We start from the raw sequence: 13063 nt of genomic DNA, 5'->3' as shown, positions 1-13063 counted from the left end.
GAACAGCATAATGAAAACCATTAAGTAAATTCTGTCAGTAAGGAGGTGTGATTGCCATTTTAATTCCGGGCAGGTTAGTGATTTGCGTGCATAGAAGTTCAAGAAATAGGTGGAATATGCCGGAAAGCTGTGCATGTTGGCAAAGCCACAAACGGAGGAACAAGGGAGACAATATTTACTTCCATAAGTAAGTGGTTTTGGTTCTTCTTGTCACTTTGTCCATGATATTTGGATGATGAACAGCTGTGTGTTTCCTGCCGTACCTGTGTCGCCCGATGACACGGACCATTAACTTTTCACTTATGTCTAGTTGATATTTTCCACTGCTAGACCAATGTCTAGTTAAAATACTTGTCGTTAGTGATTAAAATTGTTCGACAAGACTGGGGATTTTTTTTATTTATTTTTTCATTTGCACCTTAAAATAATGAGATTATAATGACCCGCGCTGTGCCGCTCACAGTCACACCCACACATAGAGATGTGTACCCACACCACTGACTTCATGAATGAAACTCGGTCAATAAAGGATAACTGTGTAAAACTATAATATGTATGTATGTATGTATGTATGTGTATGTATGTATATGTACGTTAATGGTTTTAGGAGCTGCGTTGAACAGCAGCTGCAGGACGCCTCAGCTCAGCAGCTTGAACAGCACAGATCCGTGTAACTTTCAACACTAATATTTGGGAATGTGTGTGTGTCAGAGTAAGTTTAATACTTTCCTGACGTAACTTAATTTTACTGGCTCGATATCCAGGTCAAAATGGCATTTTAACACATTTTGCGAGCATTTTTCTGAGTGTGTTCAGTCGTGAATCTCCATTGAAAATGCATTAACATCCGGGAACTTCATCAATATTTTGCCCAGTTAGGACACGTCATGCTGTCCACGTTTTCATTTCAAAGAAAAAAAAAAATTATATACAGATAATATAAAATGCATTAAAATTGTAATCCTGCAAACTAATCCCCATTTTTACTAAATATACCTGTAATCTGAATACGTCTTTTTTTTCTGTAACTGTAGCGGAATACAGTTACCTTTTTTGTATCCTAATTACGTAACGCTGTTACATGTATTCCGTTATTCCCCAAGCCTGTATATACGGTATTTATTACATGGAAAACAATACGAAAACATTGTGACTGCAAATATCCAGTTTATACAATGACAATTTAGGTGAGTTTTACTGTACATGGGACTGAACAATAAATTTACCTCTCAAAACTTTGTGACGATGACGTTGGCTTCCATCCCACACGGCTGAGTTTATTTTCCCAAATTTTTCTTCTATTCGGATCTGAAGGGAATCTGTACATCTTGAAGCCCTTGTTGTGTCCATTTGTGCCTCTAAATGCACAACCTGGCATTTTCAGCGAATAAATAAATAAAATAGCTGGATTTACATGCAGACAGATTATCAGTGAATGCTATTTTGGCCCCAAGATGGCATCAGGAGTCAGGTGAACATTTGTTTTTTTTTTTTGTTTTTTTGACTCATCATGTCGCTCTCTCAATTAAGGGACTCTAACTCGACCTAGCACCTTCAAACTACTGATAGCTACTGCAAGTGGCTAACACCGTTAGCACCCAAAATTACATCACATGATACTTTCACTCAACACAAATACCAGCACACACATCTTGGCTTATCTGTTTGGAGAATTAACTGTACAAGAAGCAGTATTATTGCAGATATTTGTAATAAAATGCTCAAAAAAGGCAGGCCTTCACAGTAGCTGTAGCCAGAGCCTGTGGCCAACTGCAACATCAACACACACAAAAAAAAAAAATCAACACAAGAGTGGTCACTGAAAGCTACCACACCCTTACGTGTTAGGAGAACTGATCGTTGTTGCAAAGTGTATGTAATAATGAATATGATGGTAATGATGTCTGAAAGACAAATACATATTCAAATGATATCTTACATGTATTTTGATTGAAGATGTTTTAATTTCTTCAACTTGCTTCTGTTGTCCCACAAAAAATAACACCCTTTGCCAGTATTGTCTTCAAACAATTCCTGCTGTGATTCATTGGTCATTGCACTTATTTATTTTTACTCTTTGCATTATGCATTCTATCCAATGAGTGTTTCTGCGTGTAAAGATAAACTGATGAAAATTTGGTTAACATTTATACACCAGATCAATCCAAGAAGCAAGTTTGTTTTGCTTATGTACCATCACGTATACCTGTACCCCACCTGCTGGACATGTCTGTGCTTTTGGCAGGGAAAATGCTTAAATTGTCACATGCATGATGGAAATTGGGTTCAGGTGTGATTGAAGTTGTACGTAGCTTGAAATAAGTTTGTCAATTTTTTATTTATTTGTCCCCCATTTCTAAAGCCTATGTCTAGTGGCTGTCAAGGTTGATGCTGCTCATTTTACAGTCCTGCTCAGAATTATTGACACCACAGAAATTTTAAATACAGAATTTAAAATATTTAAAATATGTTGAGAAATAAATACAAATGAACCAATTTTGCATTACCATAATATTTAATAAAATGTCCAGAGTTACTAAACAACAATAAAACTACTTCCATATATTAAAACAAAAGCTACACATATAGAATTTAAGTTTGACAGAATTATTCACAATTTTGTTAGACAAGTCAGGAAACTGAAACTGAACAGGAGCCTGAAATTAACATTTCCAAGTTACAGAATATGTCTTGGCTTTCATTTTTGCCTGTTGCATCACCAATTACATAAGTTGATGGTGGAGTCGAACTCAGAAAGATTTTCATATAGGCATCTGCTTTCTGGCAAACTGCATGAATTTTCAAGTTTCAACCCCAAATTAGAAAAATTTGGGATGCTGTGGAAAATGGGGGGGGGGGGGGGGGGGGGGGAGACAGTGATCCTTACCTTTACTTTGACTTCTATTTTGATGCAGACAGTATGAACCCAAGATATTTCATGTTTTGTGTGATTAACTTCATTTCATATGTTAATGTACATCTATTCCTACATTTCAGGCCTGCAACACTTTCTAAAAAAGTTGACATGCGAAAACATTGATCACTTTGTAATGTTGTCATTCCTTCTGCTGCTTCTCTTCTTGTGTGCTTCTCCTCCACACCCTTAGGTTAAAGGTCCAATTTTGAAGACAATTTTTCATACTATAATAGTAATAATTTTAACAATTAAAATGTTGAGAAAGAATTAAAATGTTAGAAGAATGTTAGAAATAATTTAATTGTTACATTTATAAACAATGTTGGTTAGAAATGGTAAGTTTTACAGTTACAGTGCTGTTAACATTTAAATATGAGGTCAAGGAAGATGTCTATATTATTTTTATAAAACAAGTACACTCAACAAAAATATAAAACGCAACACTTTTGGTTTTGCTCCCATTTTGTATGAGATGAACTCAAAGATCTAAAACTTATTCCACATACACAATATCACCATTTCCCTCAAATATTGTTCACAAACCATTCTAAATCTGTGATAGTGAGCAGTTCTCCTTTGCTGAGATAATCCATCCCACCTCACAGGTGTGCCATATCAAGATGCTGATTAGACACCATGATTAGTGCACAGGTGTGCCTTAGACTGTCCACAATAAAAGGCCACTCTGAAAGGTGCAGTTTTGTTTTATTGGGGGGGATACCAGTCAGTATCTGGTGTGACCACCATTTGCCTCATGCAGTGCAACACATCTCCTTCGCATAGAGTTGAAGAGAACACCTCTCCAACATGCTAAACGCCAGCGAATGTGAGCATTTGCCCACTCAAGTCGGTTACGTTGACGAACTGGAGTCAGGTCGAGACCCCCATGAGGACGACGAGCATGCAGATGAGCTTCCCTGAGACGGTTTCTGACAGTTTGTGCAGAAATTCTTTGGTTATGCAAACCGATTGTTTCAGCAGCTGTCCGAGTGGCTGGTCTCAGACGATCTTGGAGGTGAACATGCTGGATGTGGAGGTCCTGGGCTGGTGTGATTACACGTGGTCTGCGGTTGTGAGGCTGGTTGGATGTACTGCGAAATTCTCTGAAACACCTTTGGAGACGGCTTATGGTAGAGAAATGAACATTCAATACACGAGCAACAGCTCTGGTTGACATTCTGCTGTCAGCATGCCAATTGCACGCTCCCTCAAATCTTGCGACATCTGTGGCATTGTGCTGTGTGATAAAACTGCACCTTTCAGAGTGGCCTTTTATTGTGGGCAGTCTGTCTAAGGCACACCTGTGCACTAATCATGGTGTCTAATCAGCATCTTGATATGGCACACCTGTGAGGTGGGATGGATTATCTCAGCAAAGGAGAAGTGCTCACTATCACAGATTTAGACTGGTTTGTGAACAATATTTGAGGGAAATGGTGATATTGTGTATGTGGAAAAAGTTTTAGATCTTTGAGTTCATCTCATACAAAATGGGAGCAAAAACAAAAGTGTTGCGTTTATATTTTTGTTGAGGATATTTATGCTCATTGAAGTCAAGAAAGGGTGACTATAAAGTGAGTATTGGCAAAGCATGTTATCATTTTCATGTTGAGGTGGGGGGGGGGGGGTGTTGTCAGCAGCTGGTTAAAGTAACAAACTAGTAATCTAACTTGGTTACTTTTAAAATTGAGTAATCAGTAAAGTAACTACAAGGGTAGGCTGAAAAGTTCTAAGGCTCACCAAGAAGGAGAAATGCCATTTCAATAAAACTTGGCATGCATTAAGTTCAACTCTTCTGATGACTAACTGTTATTTTCTTCCAGGTTGTGAGGTAGTTTGTGGTTCATAGCCAAGTTTGAAAGTTCGTGGTAGAGGTAAACGGCAAAAATGGACAAAATCTGGCATCGCGGTGTGATTAAGTACCTGCATAAGAAGGGGTTAAAGCCCAAGGACATTCATGTGGATATGGTTGCTACATTAGGGGATGAAGCTTCCTCCATATCTACAGTGCAGAAGTGGGCAGCTGAATTTAAGAGGGGCAGAGGTCTGGGCGGCCTGCAACAGCCACAACCCAGAAGAACATTGACCTTGTTCATGAAATGGTGATGGATGACAGACGATCGACGATTAATCAGCTAGCAGATGCTGTGGGAATATCCCGTGAGAGAATTGAATACATTCTGCATGAAGAACTTGGAATGTCAAAGGTGTCAGCTCGGTGGGTGCCACGTCTTCTGACGCCTGATCAGAAACGCACCAGGCTAGTCATGTCAAAGGCAAACTTGGCACAGTTTGAAGAGGATCCAGCCAATTACATGGAACGTTTTCTTACCCAGGATGAGTGTTGGGTTCACCACTTTGAACCAGAGACCAAAAAAAAAAAACAATCAATGCAGTGGAAACACCCAAGGTCACCACCCCCAAAGAAGGCCAAGGTCGTTTCGTCTGGGGGGAAGGTCATGGTTTCAGTTTTCTGGGATGCCAAGGGCATTGTGTTCGTGGAGTATCTTGAAAAGGGACAAACCATAAATGGACAGTACTATTCTAACCTACTGAGACAGTTACGCGAGGCTATCAAAAAGAAGCGACCAGGAAAGCTGACGAAAGGGGTGCTGTTCTATCAAGACAATGCCCCAGCTCACAAGTCAACAGTGGCCATGGCCACTATCCACGAGTGTGGATTCGAACTGTTAGATCACCCACCATACTCCCCTGACTTGGCACCCTCGGACTTTCATCTGTTCCCAAACCTGAAAACAAACTTGGCTGGGAAGCACTATCGGAGCAATGATGAGGTGATGGCTGCTGTTGAGGACTATTTTGACTCTCAAGATGAAAGCTTCTATGCCAAGGGAATCGAAGCACTCAAGCACCGCTGGAAGAAGTGTGTGGAGTTACAGGGAGACTGTGGAAAAATAACCCTGAATTTGTTCAATTCAACAACTGCATCATAGTCAGCCTTAGAACTTTTCAGCCTACCCGTATGCTACTTTGTCAAGGAGTAATCAGTAATAGGATTACTTATTCAAAGTAACTGTGGCGACACTGGTGATCACAGACATAAGTAGAGTTATTGATGATCAGTTTCAGTTCAGTTATTGGTGTGGTATATTTTGTAGTGCTGAGGTCCACAGGTTACATTTCAGTGAGATGTCCGGCAGTGTCATGTTTGTTCAGAAACACACAGTTAATGTTAAAGGACAATTTGTTATAGTCAAAAAATGATGTTACATGATTTAAGTGAAATGTTTGTAAATAAAAGCAAAGCTAATGATATTGGTAGCAGTTATAGTCAGAAAAGTAAGGAACAACTGATGAATAAAACATTTAGAAAGTCATCATAATACTGTAATGGTATCTTTAAGTATTCAAGTATTCGTATCGGTACTCTGTATCGATGAGTACCCAAATGTAAATACTCGTACTTGTATACTCAGTCAGGGAAAAAGTGGTATCGGTGCATCCCTACAAAATAGTTTTTTCATGAGTTTGTTGACAAACTAGAGTTGCTCTGCCATCTTTAGGACCCTGTCACACTTGGCAAGAATCACGCGGACCCAGGCGGAATGTCAAAAAAGCCATAATTCGTGCCACATCTGGGAAAATTGTGGCAGACAGCTGTCTGACTACTCAGACTGCGCTGCAACCCATCCTGAATGATTCACGCACACGGAGTGCACATTAAGTCCCCGAACGCGGTACAGATGTTAGTGGAACACATTAGGATTACCCAGACAGCTGTCAAAATGCAGTGAGAATACAACCCCTGGCAATAATTATGGAATCACCGGCCTTGGAGGTTGTTCATTCAGTTGTTTAATTTTGTAGAAAAAAAGCAGATCACAGACATGACACAAAACTAAAGTCATTTCAAATGGCAACTTTCTGGCTTTAAGAAACACTATAAGAAATCAAGAAAAATAATTGTGGCAGTCAGTAAGGGTTACTTTTTTAGACCAAGCAGAGGGAAAAAAATATGGACTCACTCAATTCTGAGGAATAAATTATGGAATCACCCTGTAAATTTTCATCCCCAAAACTAACACCTGCATCAAATCAGATCTGCTCATTAGTCTGCATCTAAAAAGGAGTGATCACACCTTGGAGAGCTGTTGCACCAAGTGGACTGACATGAATCATGGCTCCAACACGAGAGATGTCAAGTGAAACAAAGGAGAGGATTATCAAACTCTTAAGAGGGTAAATCATCACGCAATGTTGCAAAAGATGTTGGTTGTTCACAGTCAGCTGTGTCTAAACTCTGGACCAAATACAAACAACATGGGAAGGTTGTTAAAGGCAAACATACTGGTAGACCAAGGAAGACATCAAAGCGTCAAGACAGAAAACTTAAAGCAATATGTCTCAAAAATCAAAAATGCACAACAAAACAAATGAGGAACGAATGGGAGGAAACTGGAGTCAACGTCTGTGACCGAACTGTAAGAAACCGCCTAAAGGAAATAGGATTTACATACAGAAAAGCTAAACGAAAGATGACTGCCTGAAGAGAACATGTAAATTTCCACAGTCATTGATGATATGGGGCTGCATGTCAGGTAAAGGCACTGGGGAGATGGCTGTCATTACATCATCAATAAATGCACAAGTTTACGTTGATATTTTGGACACTTTTCTTATCCCATCAATTGAAAGGATGTTTGGGGATGATGAAATCATCTTTCAAGATGATAATGCATCTTGCCATAGAGCAAAAACTGTGTAAACATTCCTTGCAAAAAGACACATAGGGTCAATGTCATGGCCTGCAAATAGTCCGGATCTTAATCCAATTGAAAATCTTTGGTGGAAGTTGAAGAAAATGGTCCATGACAAGGCTCCAACCTGCAAAGCTGATCTGGCAACAGCAATCAGAGAAAGTTGGAACCAGATTGATGAAGAGTACTGTTTGTCACGCATTAAGTCCATGCCTCAGAGACTGCAAGCTGTTATAAAAGCCAGAGGTGGTGCAGCAAAATACTAGTGATGTGTTGGAGCATTCTTTTGTTTTTCATGATTCCATAATTTTTTCCTCAGAATTGAGTGATTCCATAATTTTTTTCCCTCTGCTTGATCTAAAAAAGTAACCGTTACTGACTGCCACAATTATTTTTCCTGATTTCTTATAGTGTTTCTTAAAGCCAGAAAGTTGCCATTTGAAATGGCTTTAGTTTTGTGTCATGTCTGTGATCTGCTTTTTTTCTATAAAATTAAACAACTGAATGAACATCCTCCGAGGCCGGTGATTCCATAATTTTTGCCAGGGGTTGTATGACAAATGCACTTAAATTGCCGTACGAGTGAGCTCCGATTGCGGGTAAAGGAAATATAATCAGCAACACACGCGATGCGTTTGTGGTGCGTTCAGGCACAGTCGGGACATTTGGCCACCATCTGAAATGGCGGATCATTCCGAGCCACCCCTTGAACGTGATCAGAATGCTTCAGATGCCATTTTCATGCCGTACAAATATTTAGATTGCAGTTAGACTGCACTCTGATAGCTATTTGATATTTTTCCACATCAACTGCACCTCAACTGTTTTGCACATGTGCAAAACATTCGGGGTGGCCACAGGAATCTGCATGACTGTTTAGACTGCTCTCAGAATGCTGTCCAACATTCTCAAATGCACCTTGACACTTCAGGAATGTGGGCCAAACTTTCATTCGGATAGCATTCTGCCTCTAGTATGATGGCGGTATTACTTATTAAAGTCTCAACCTTTTGTGGATACTACTTTTGTACCAAATCATCATTCCAGTTACCTATTAACATCACTTTGAAGTAACATTATAATTTAGGGATGCACCGATCCCGATACCAGAATCGGGTGTCAGTGTCTCTGATACTCCGTGAACCGATACCACTTTACAGCGACGTGCTGCCAACCTCTCAATGTGGGATTTGAACGCACACGCTCCGAAATTTCCGGACTATAAGGCGCTACTTTTTTCATATGTTTGAACACTGTAGCTTAAACAATGATGCAGCTCATTCATGGATTTTTACAGACGTAATTTACGCATAAGTCGAAATACGCGCATCAATGCTGTCCACTGATTGGCTGAAAGCCACGGTCCATCATGCGGAGTAAATTCACACAGAGTAAATAATAAATAAAATACTTTAATTCCTCGTGGCTGAAAAAAGTTCCTCTCTGAGTTTGGCACTTTGCGCCAGTTCCTCTGTCAGAACTCAGATCATGCTTTCAGTGGCGGACATTGTCCATCAGGTTGGTTTCAGCCCTTGGTGTGGGTGCTCGGTCTGCTACAGGTGTCCATCCATTTGCGTAATATCTGTGGCGCTGCGTTCGGAAACCTCCGCTCGCCAATACAAGCCGCACTTTGGGTCAGAAGTTGACTCACTGCTCCTCGTTAACGGTTCAGTTACCACAGACTTTGGGCCATTCTGTCTGAATATGAGGAAAATATCCCATGATCCACAAAGAAAAAAAAAGTTAAAATTACTGTTTTCCCTCCGTGTGTTGGGAAGATGCTGTGCAACACTGTGTGTGCGCGTATGCCGTGCTCATCAGTATTGCGTGTTCCACCTTTGGGGGAAAAAAAAATTACGGTTTATATTGTGTACAGCTGATAACTGAGAAAATTCTTTTCATCAAAAATAATCTGCCCCTCACATTTTCAACAAAGGGTTTTAGTCCTCACAGACATAGTTATGGACAGTTTCAGTTCTGTTCCTGCTGTGGTATATTTTGTAGTGCTGAAGTCCACAGGTTACATTTCAGTGAGATGTCTGGCAGTGTCATGTTTGTTAAAGGACAATTTGTTGTAGTCAAAAAGTAATGTAACATGATTTAAGTGAAATGTTTGTAAATAAAAACAAAGCTAATGATATTGGAAGCAGTTACTGTCAAAAAGTAAGGAACAACTGATGAATAAAACATGTTCTCAGAGTCATCATAAAACTGTAATGGCATCATTAAGTATTCGTATCGGTACTTGGTAGCGACGAGTACCCAAATGTATGTACTCGTACTTGCACTCAATCTGGAAAAAAGTTGTATCGTGCATCCCTACTATTTTTATTATTATTTATTTATTTCTACCTTATTGCTAGTCCTAAATTTCCATTGTCCCAACTTTTTTTAGAATGTATTGCAGGCTTTATATGCGGGATTGGATGTATACTACCAAATGAAGTCGATCACACAAAGCATGAAACGCAATTGGTTGATACAGTTTGCATTGCAAAAGACATCAAAGTAAATGTAAGGATCACTGCTTTTTTTTTTTTGCTTTTTTCTTATGTCTCAATGTCTTCTGATTTGGGGTTGTACTTAAAGGGCAACATTATAATGGCAAAAGTTCAGAAACACTGCTTTAGTCCCTTAAAAAATCTGGGCATAGTGCTGTCCTGATGCAATGCATATTTAATATTTATATCCTTCTTGGCAGGATGGTGTGTGTGTGTGTACATTTTTTTTTCTTTCACATAATGCAAAATAAGATCAAGTAACTAGGATTTTTTTGGTAGTAATTACAGATTTGGCTAGTTTTTGATTTAAAAACAACAAACAAACACATTTTTGTTGCTTTGTCATACTCAAATTCCCAAAAGTTTATTTGCATTCCTGCTGTGACTGCTGTGTTTCCAGAGATCTTAAGTTGGATAATGTTATGCTGAATCATGAGGGCCACATAAAGATTGCGGACTTTGGTATGTGTAAGGAGAACGTGTTTGGAGAAAACCGAGCAACAACTTTCTGTGGCACTCCTGACTACATCGCGCCAGAGGTACAGCATTCCTGTTCCAGTAGTTCCATTCCATGCATCCAAACAACATTGGTTTAATGTACACAATTTGTTGGTGTTTCAAAACAGATCCTGTTGGGACAGAAGTACTCATTCTCAGTTGATTGGTGGTCTTTTGGAGTGTTGCTGTATGAGATGCTGATTGGACAATCACCTTTCCATGGAGATGATGAAGACGAGTTGTTTGAGTCTATTCGTATGGACACTCCTCATTATCCTCGCTGGATCAACAAAGAGTCCAAAGACCTGCTTGAGCAGGTTGGTACCCTGTCTTTTATAGTACAGTTACTACCCGCTACAGATGAGAACATTCTTCAGCCCTCTTGCCTAGTCAGGCTGATTTCAAAAGTGTTATCATTTTTGAAATGTTGTGACTTTGTGTGTTAAAATTTCCTGCAGTTGTTTGAGAGAGATCCCACACGCAGACTAGGAGTTGTAGGTCATATTCGTTTACATCCCTTCTTCAAGTCCATCAACTGGGCAGCATTGGAAAGGAGGGAAATTGAGCCTCCTTTCAAACCCAAAGTGGTACGTTCCATACACATGGCAGTGAAGCTTAGATTGTCATACTGTACAGATGTGCATTTTTGATCGCCGATGAACAAGTTCATTAATTGTGACATTAAATATATTTTTGGTTAAATACAGAAAGCACCCAATGATTGCAGCAACTTTGATCGGGAATTCCTCAGTGAGAAGCCCCGCCTCTCCCACAGTGATAAGAACTTCATAGACTCCATGGACCAGTCGGCATTTGCTGGGTTTTCATTCACCAACCCCAAGATGGAGCAGCTTATAGAGAAGTAACTGTTATAAATACGCAGATAGCAGTTACATATCTGGTTTTTGGACAGTTATCATGGATGCTTCTTCTGTTTTACGATTAAACTGCAAAACAGTGAGCTGTTCTGAGATCAGTGTTTGTGTGACCTTGTTCTAATTACAAATAGTCATCTTTCGGTACGTGTAGAAAATGTAAGAGTAGAGTTGGCTCTTGTACTGTATATATTGGTGTTAGAGTGATTGTGTGCATGCTTCTGTGTCTAGATGTAAAGGTCTGTGTGAGTCATTACAGCACAAAGGGGGGGGGGGGGGGGGTTAAAAACCTTACGCTCCACTAGACATGACAACTACCATCTGCAGCCACATAGTTTCCCTGTAACCCACACAGTGCTGTTGTTCAGCTGTAAATATGTTTATGTGAGATGACTCAATGTATGAAAAGACAAGAAAAACTCAAACCAACAACATTCTGTCCCTCAGTGCTTTAATTTGGTTTATTATTAATTAATGTCTTCACACTTCTGAATGCATGCCTTTGGTTGGATAGATGATGTGTTACTGAGAAAGCAAAACGTGTGGTTTGTGCGGTTGACTAAACAGTGCCATGTAAAGAGCAGATTTAAACAAAGTAACAGCTGCTCTCTGCTCGACTGAAAACGTGTTGTCAATATCAAAAGTTTGGCCACGTATTAAACGTGAGTGGGAAATGTTGTATATAGATGTGTACGCTGTTACATGTACATTGGTTCATCAAGGATGTATTTTTTTTATTGTTTCCATCTTGTATGTTTAATTAAAGGGAAATGAGTCATGTTGATGCACAGTCCTGTCAAATGTTTGGTGTTGAAGTGGTATCTTCCTCATTTTCAGGGTAACTGAGCAGGCATTAGTTACAGAGCCGCTCCACTGCTAATCAGTTTCTATGGAAACCTATTTCTGCCCACCAGATCCTGATTACATCCTTTGATCTAGATCATTTTGCACAGCTTGGCCATGAGTGAGCAGTGTACAGCCATAAATTCAGGATGGAAAATTGGGGACAAGTACTGAAAATAAAGACTATAAAAACTGTTTAGACCTGAACTCAGCTGTTCTTGGCATGTCATACATTTGACATTTACAAGCTGGTGAGGTAATTAATTTATTCACTTTCTATACCTGCTTACCCAAATCAGTCAAGGGTTACAAGGGAGCTGGAGCTTACCCCAGCAGTCATAGTGGTGAGAGGCGGGTTACACACTGGACAGGGCGCCAGTCCATCACAGAGCCACATAAAGACAAACACATTCACATGGTCGACGTAAAGTCTCCACAGCACTTGCATATATTTGGAAGAGGGAGGAAGCCGTAGCACCAAGGGGGAACCCACCCAAACATGGAAAAAACATGCAAACTTGATACAGAAAGGACCAAGTGGGAAGTGAGATAACCGTGCTAACAATGAAGCCACTGTGCCACCCCTAGTGCGGTCAGTGGCTTTAAATTTCTGTAGGTGGCCACACAGATGCCTAATTTCAGTACCATCTACAACCCCTGGCAAAAATTATGGAATCACTGGCCTCGGAGGATGTTCATTCAGTTGTTTAA

At 39.9% G+C, this 13063-nt stretch overlaps 1 protein-coding gene across 2 annotated transcripts in view; it reads left to right on the top strand.

Annotated features, from left to right (window-relative positions):
• prkcda (protein kinase C, delta a) overlaps window positions 1-12299 on the top strand; it is a 73532-nt gene extending 61233 nt beyond the window's left edge. The window contains exons 15-18 of one of the 2 annotated variants that reach the window (XM_034166654.1): window positions 10537-10675; window positions 10763-10951; window positions 11093-11221; window positions 11342-12299. In XM_034166654.1, coding sequence (XP_034022545.1) covers window positions 10537-10675; window positions 10763-10951; window positions 11093-11221; window positions 11342-11500 — 616 coding nt within the window. In that variant the 3' untranslated portion in view covers window positions 11501-12299. The remainder of the gene's footprint in view (window positions 1-10536; window positions 10676-10762; window positions 10952-11092; window positions 11222-11341) is intronic. The other variant, XM_034166653.1, reaches the window with a different exon arrangement.
• The last annotated feature ends 764 nt before the right edge of the window (window positions 12300-13063 follow it).

Source organism: Thalassophryne amazonica, chromosome 3 (assembly GCF_902500255.1).
Source record: "Thalassophryne amazonica chromosome 3, fThaAma1.1, whole genome shotgun sequence".
Taxonomy (NCBI): domain Eukaryota; kingdom Metazoa; phylum Chordata; class Actinopteri; order Batrachoidiformes; family Batrachoididae; genus Thalassophryne; species Thalassophryne amazonica.
The sequence above is the reverse complement of the archived record's forward strand: the minus strand, read 5'-3'. Positions and strand labels throughout refer to the sequence as shown.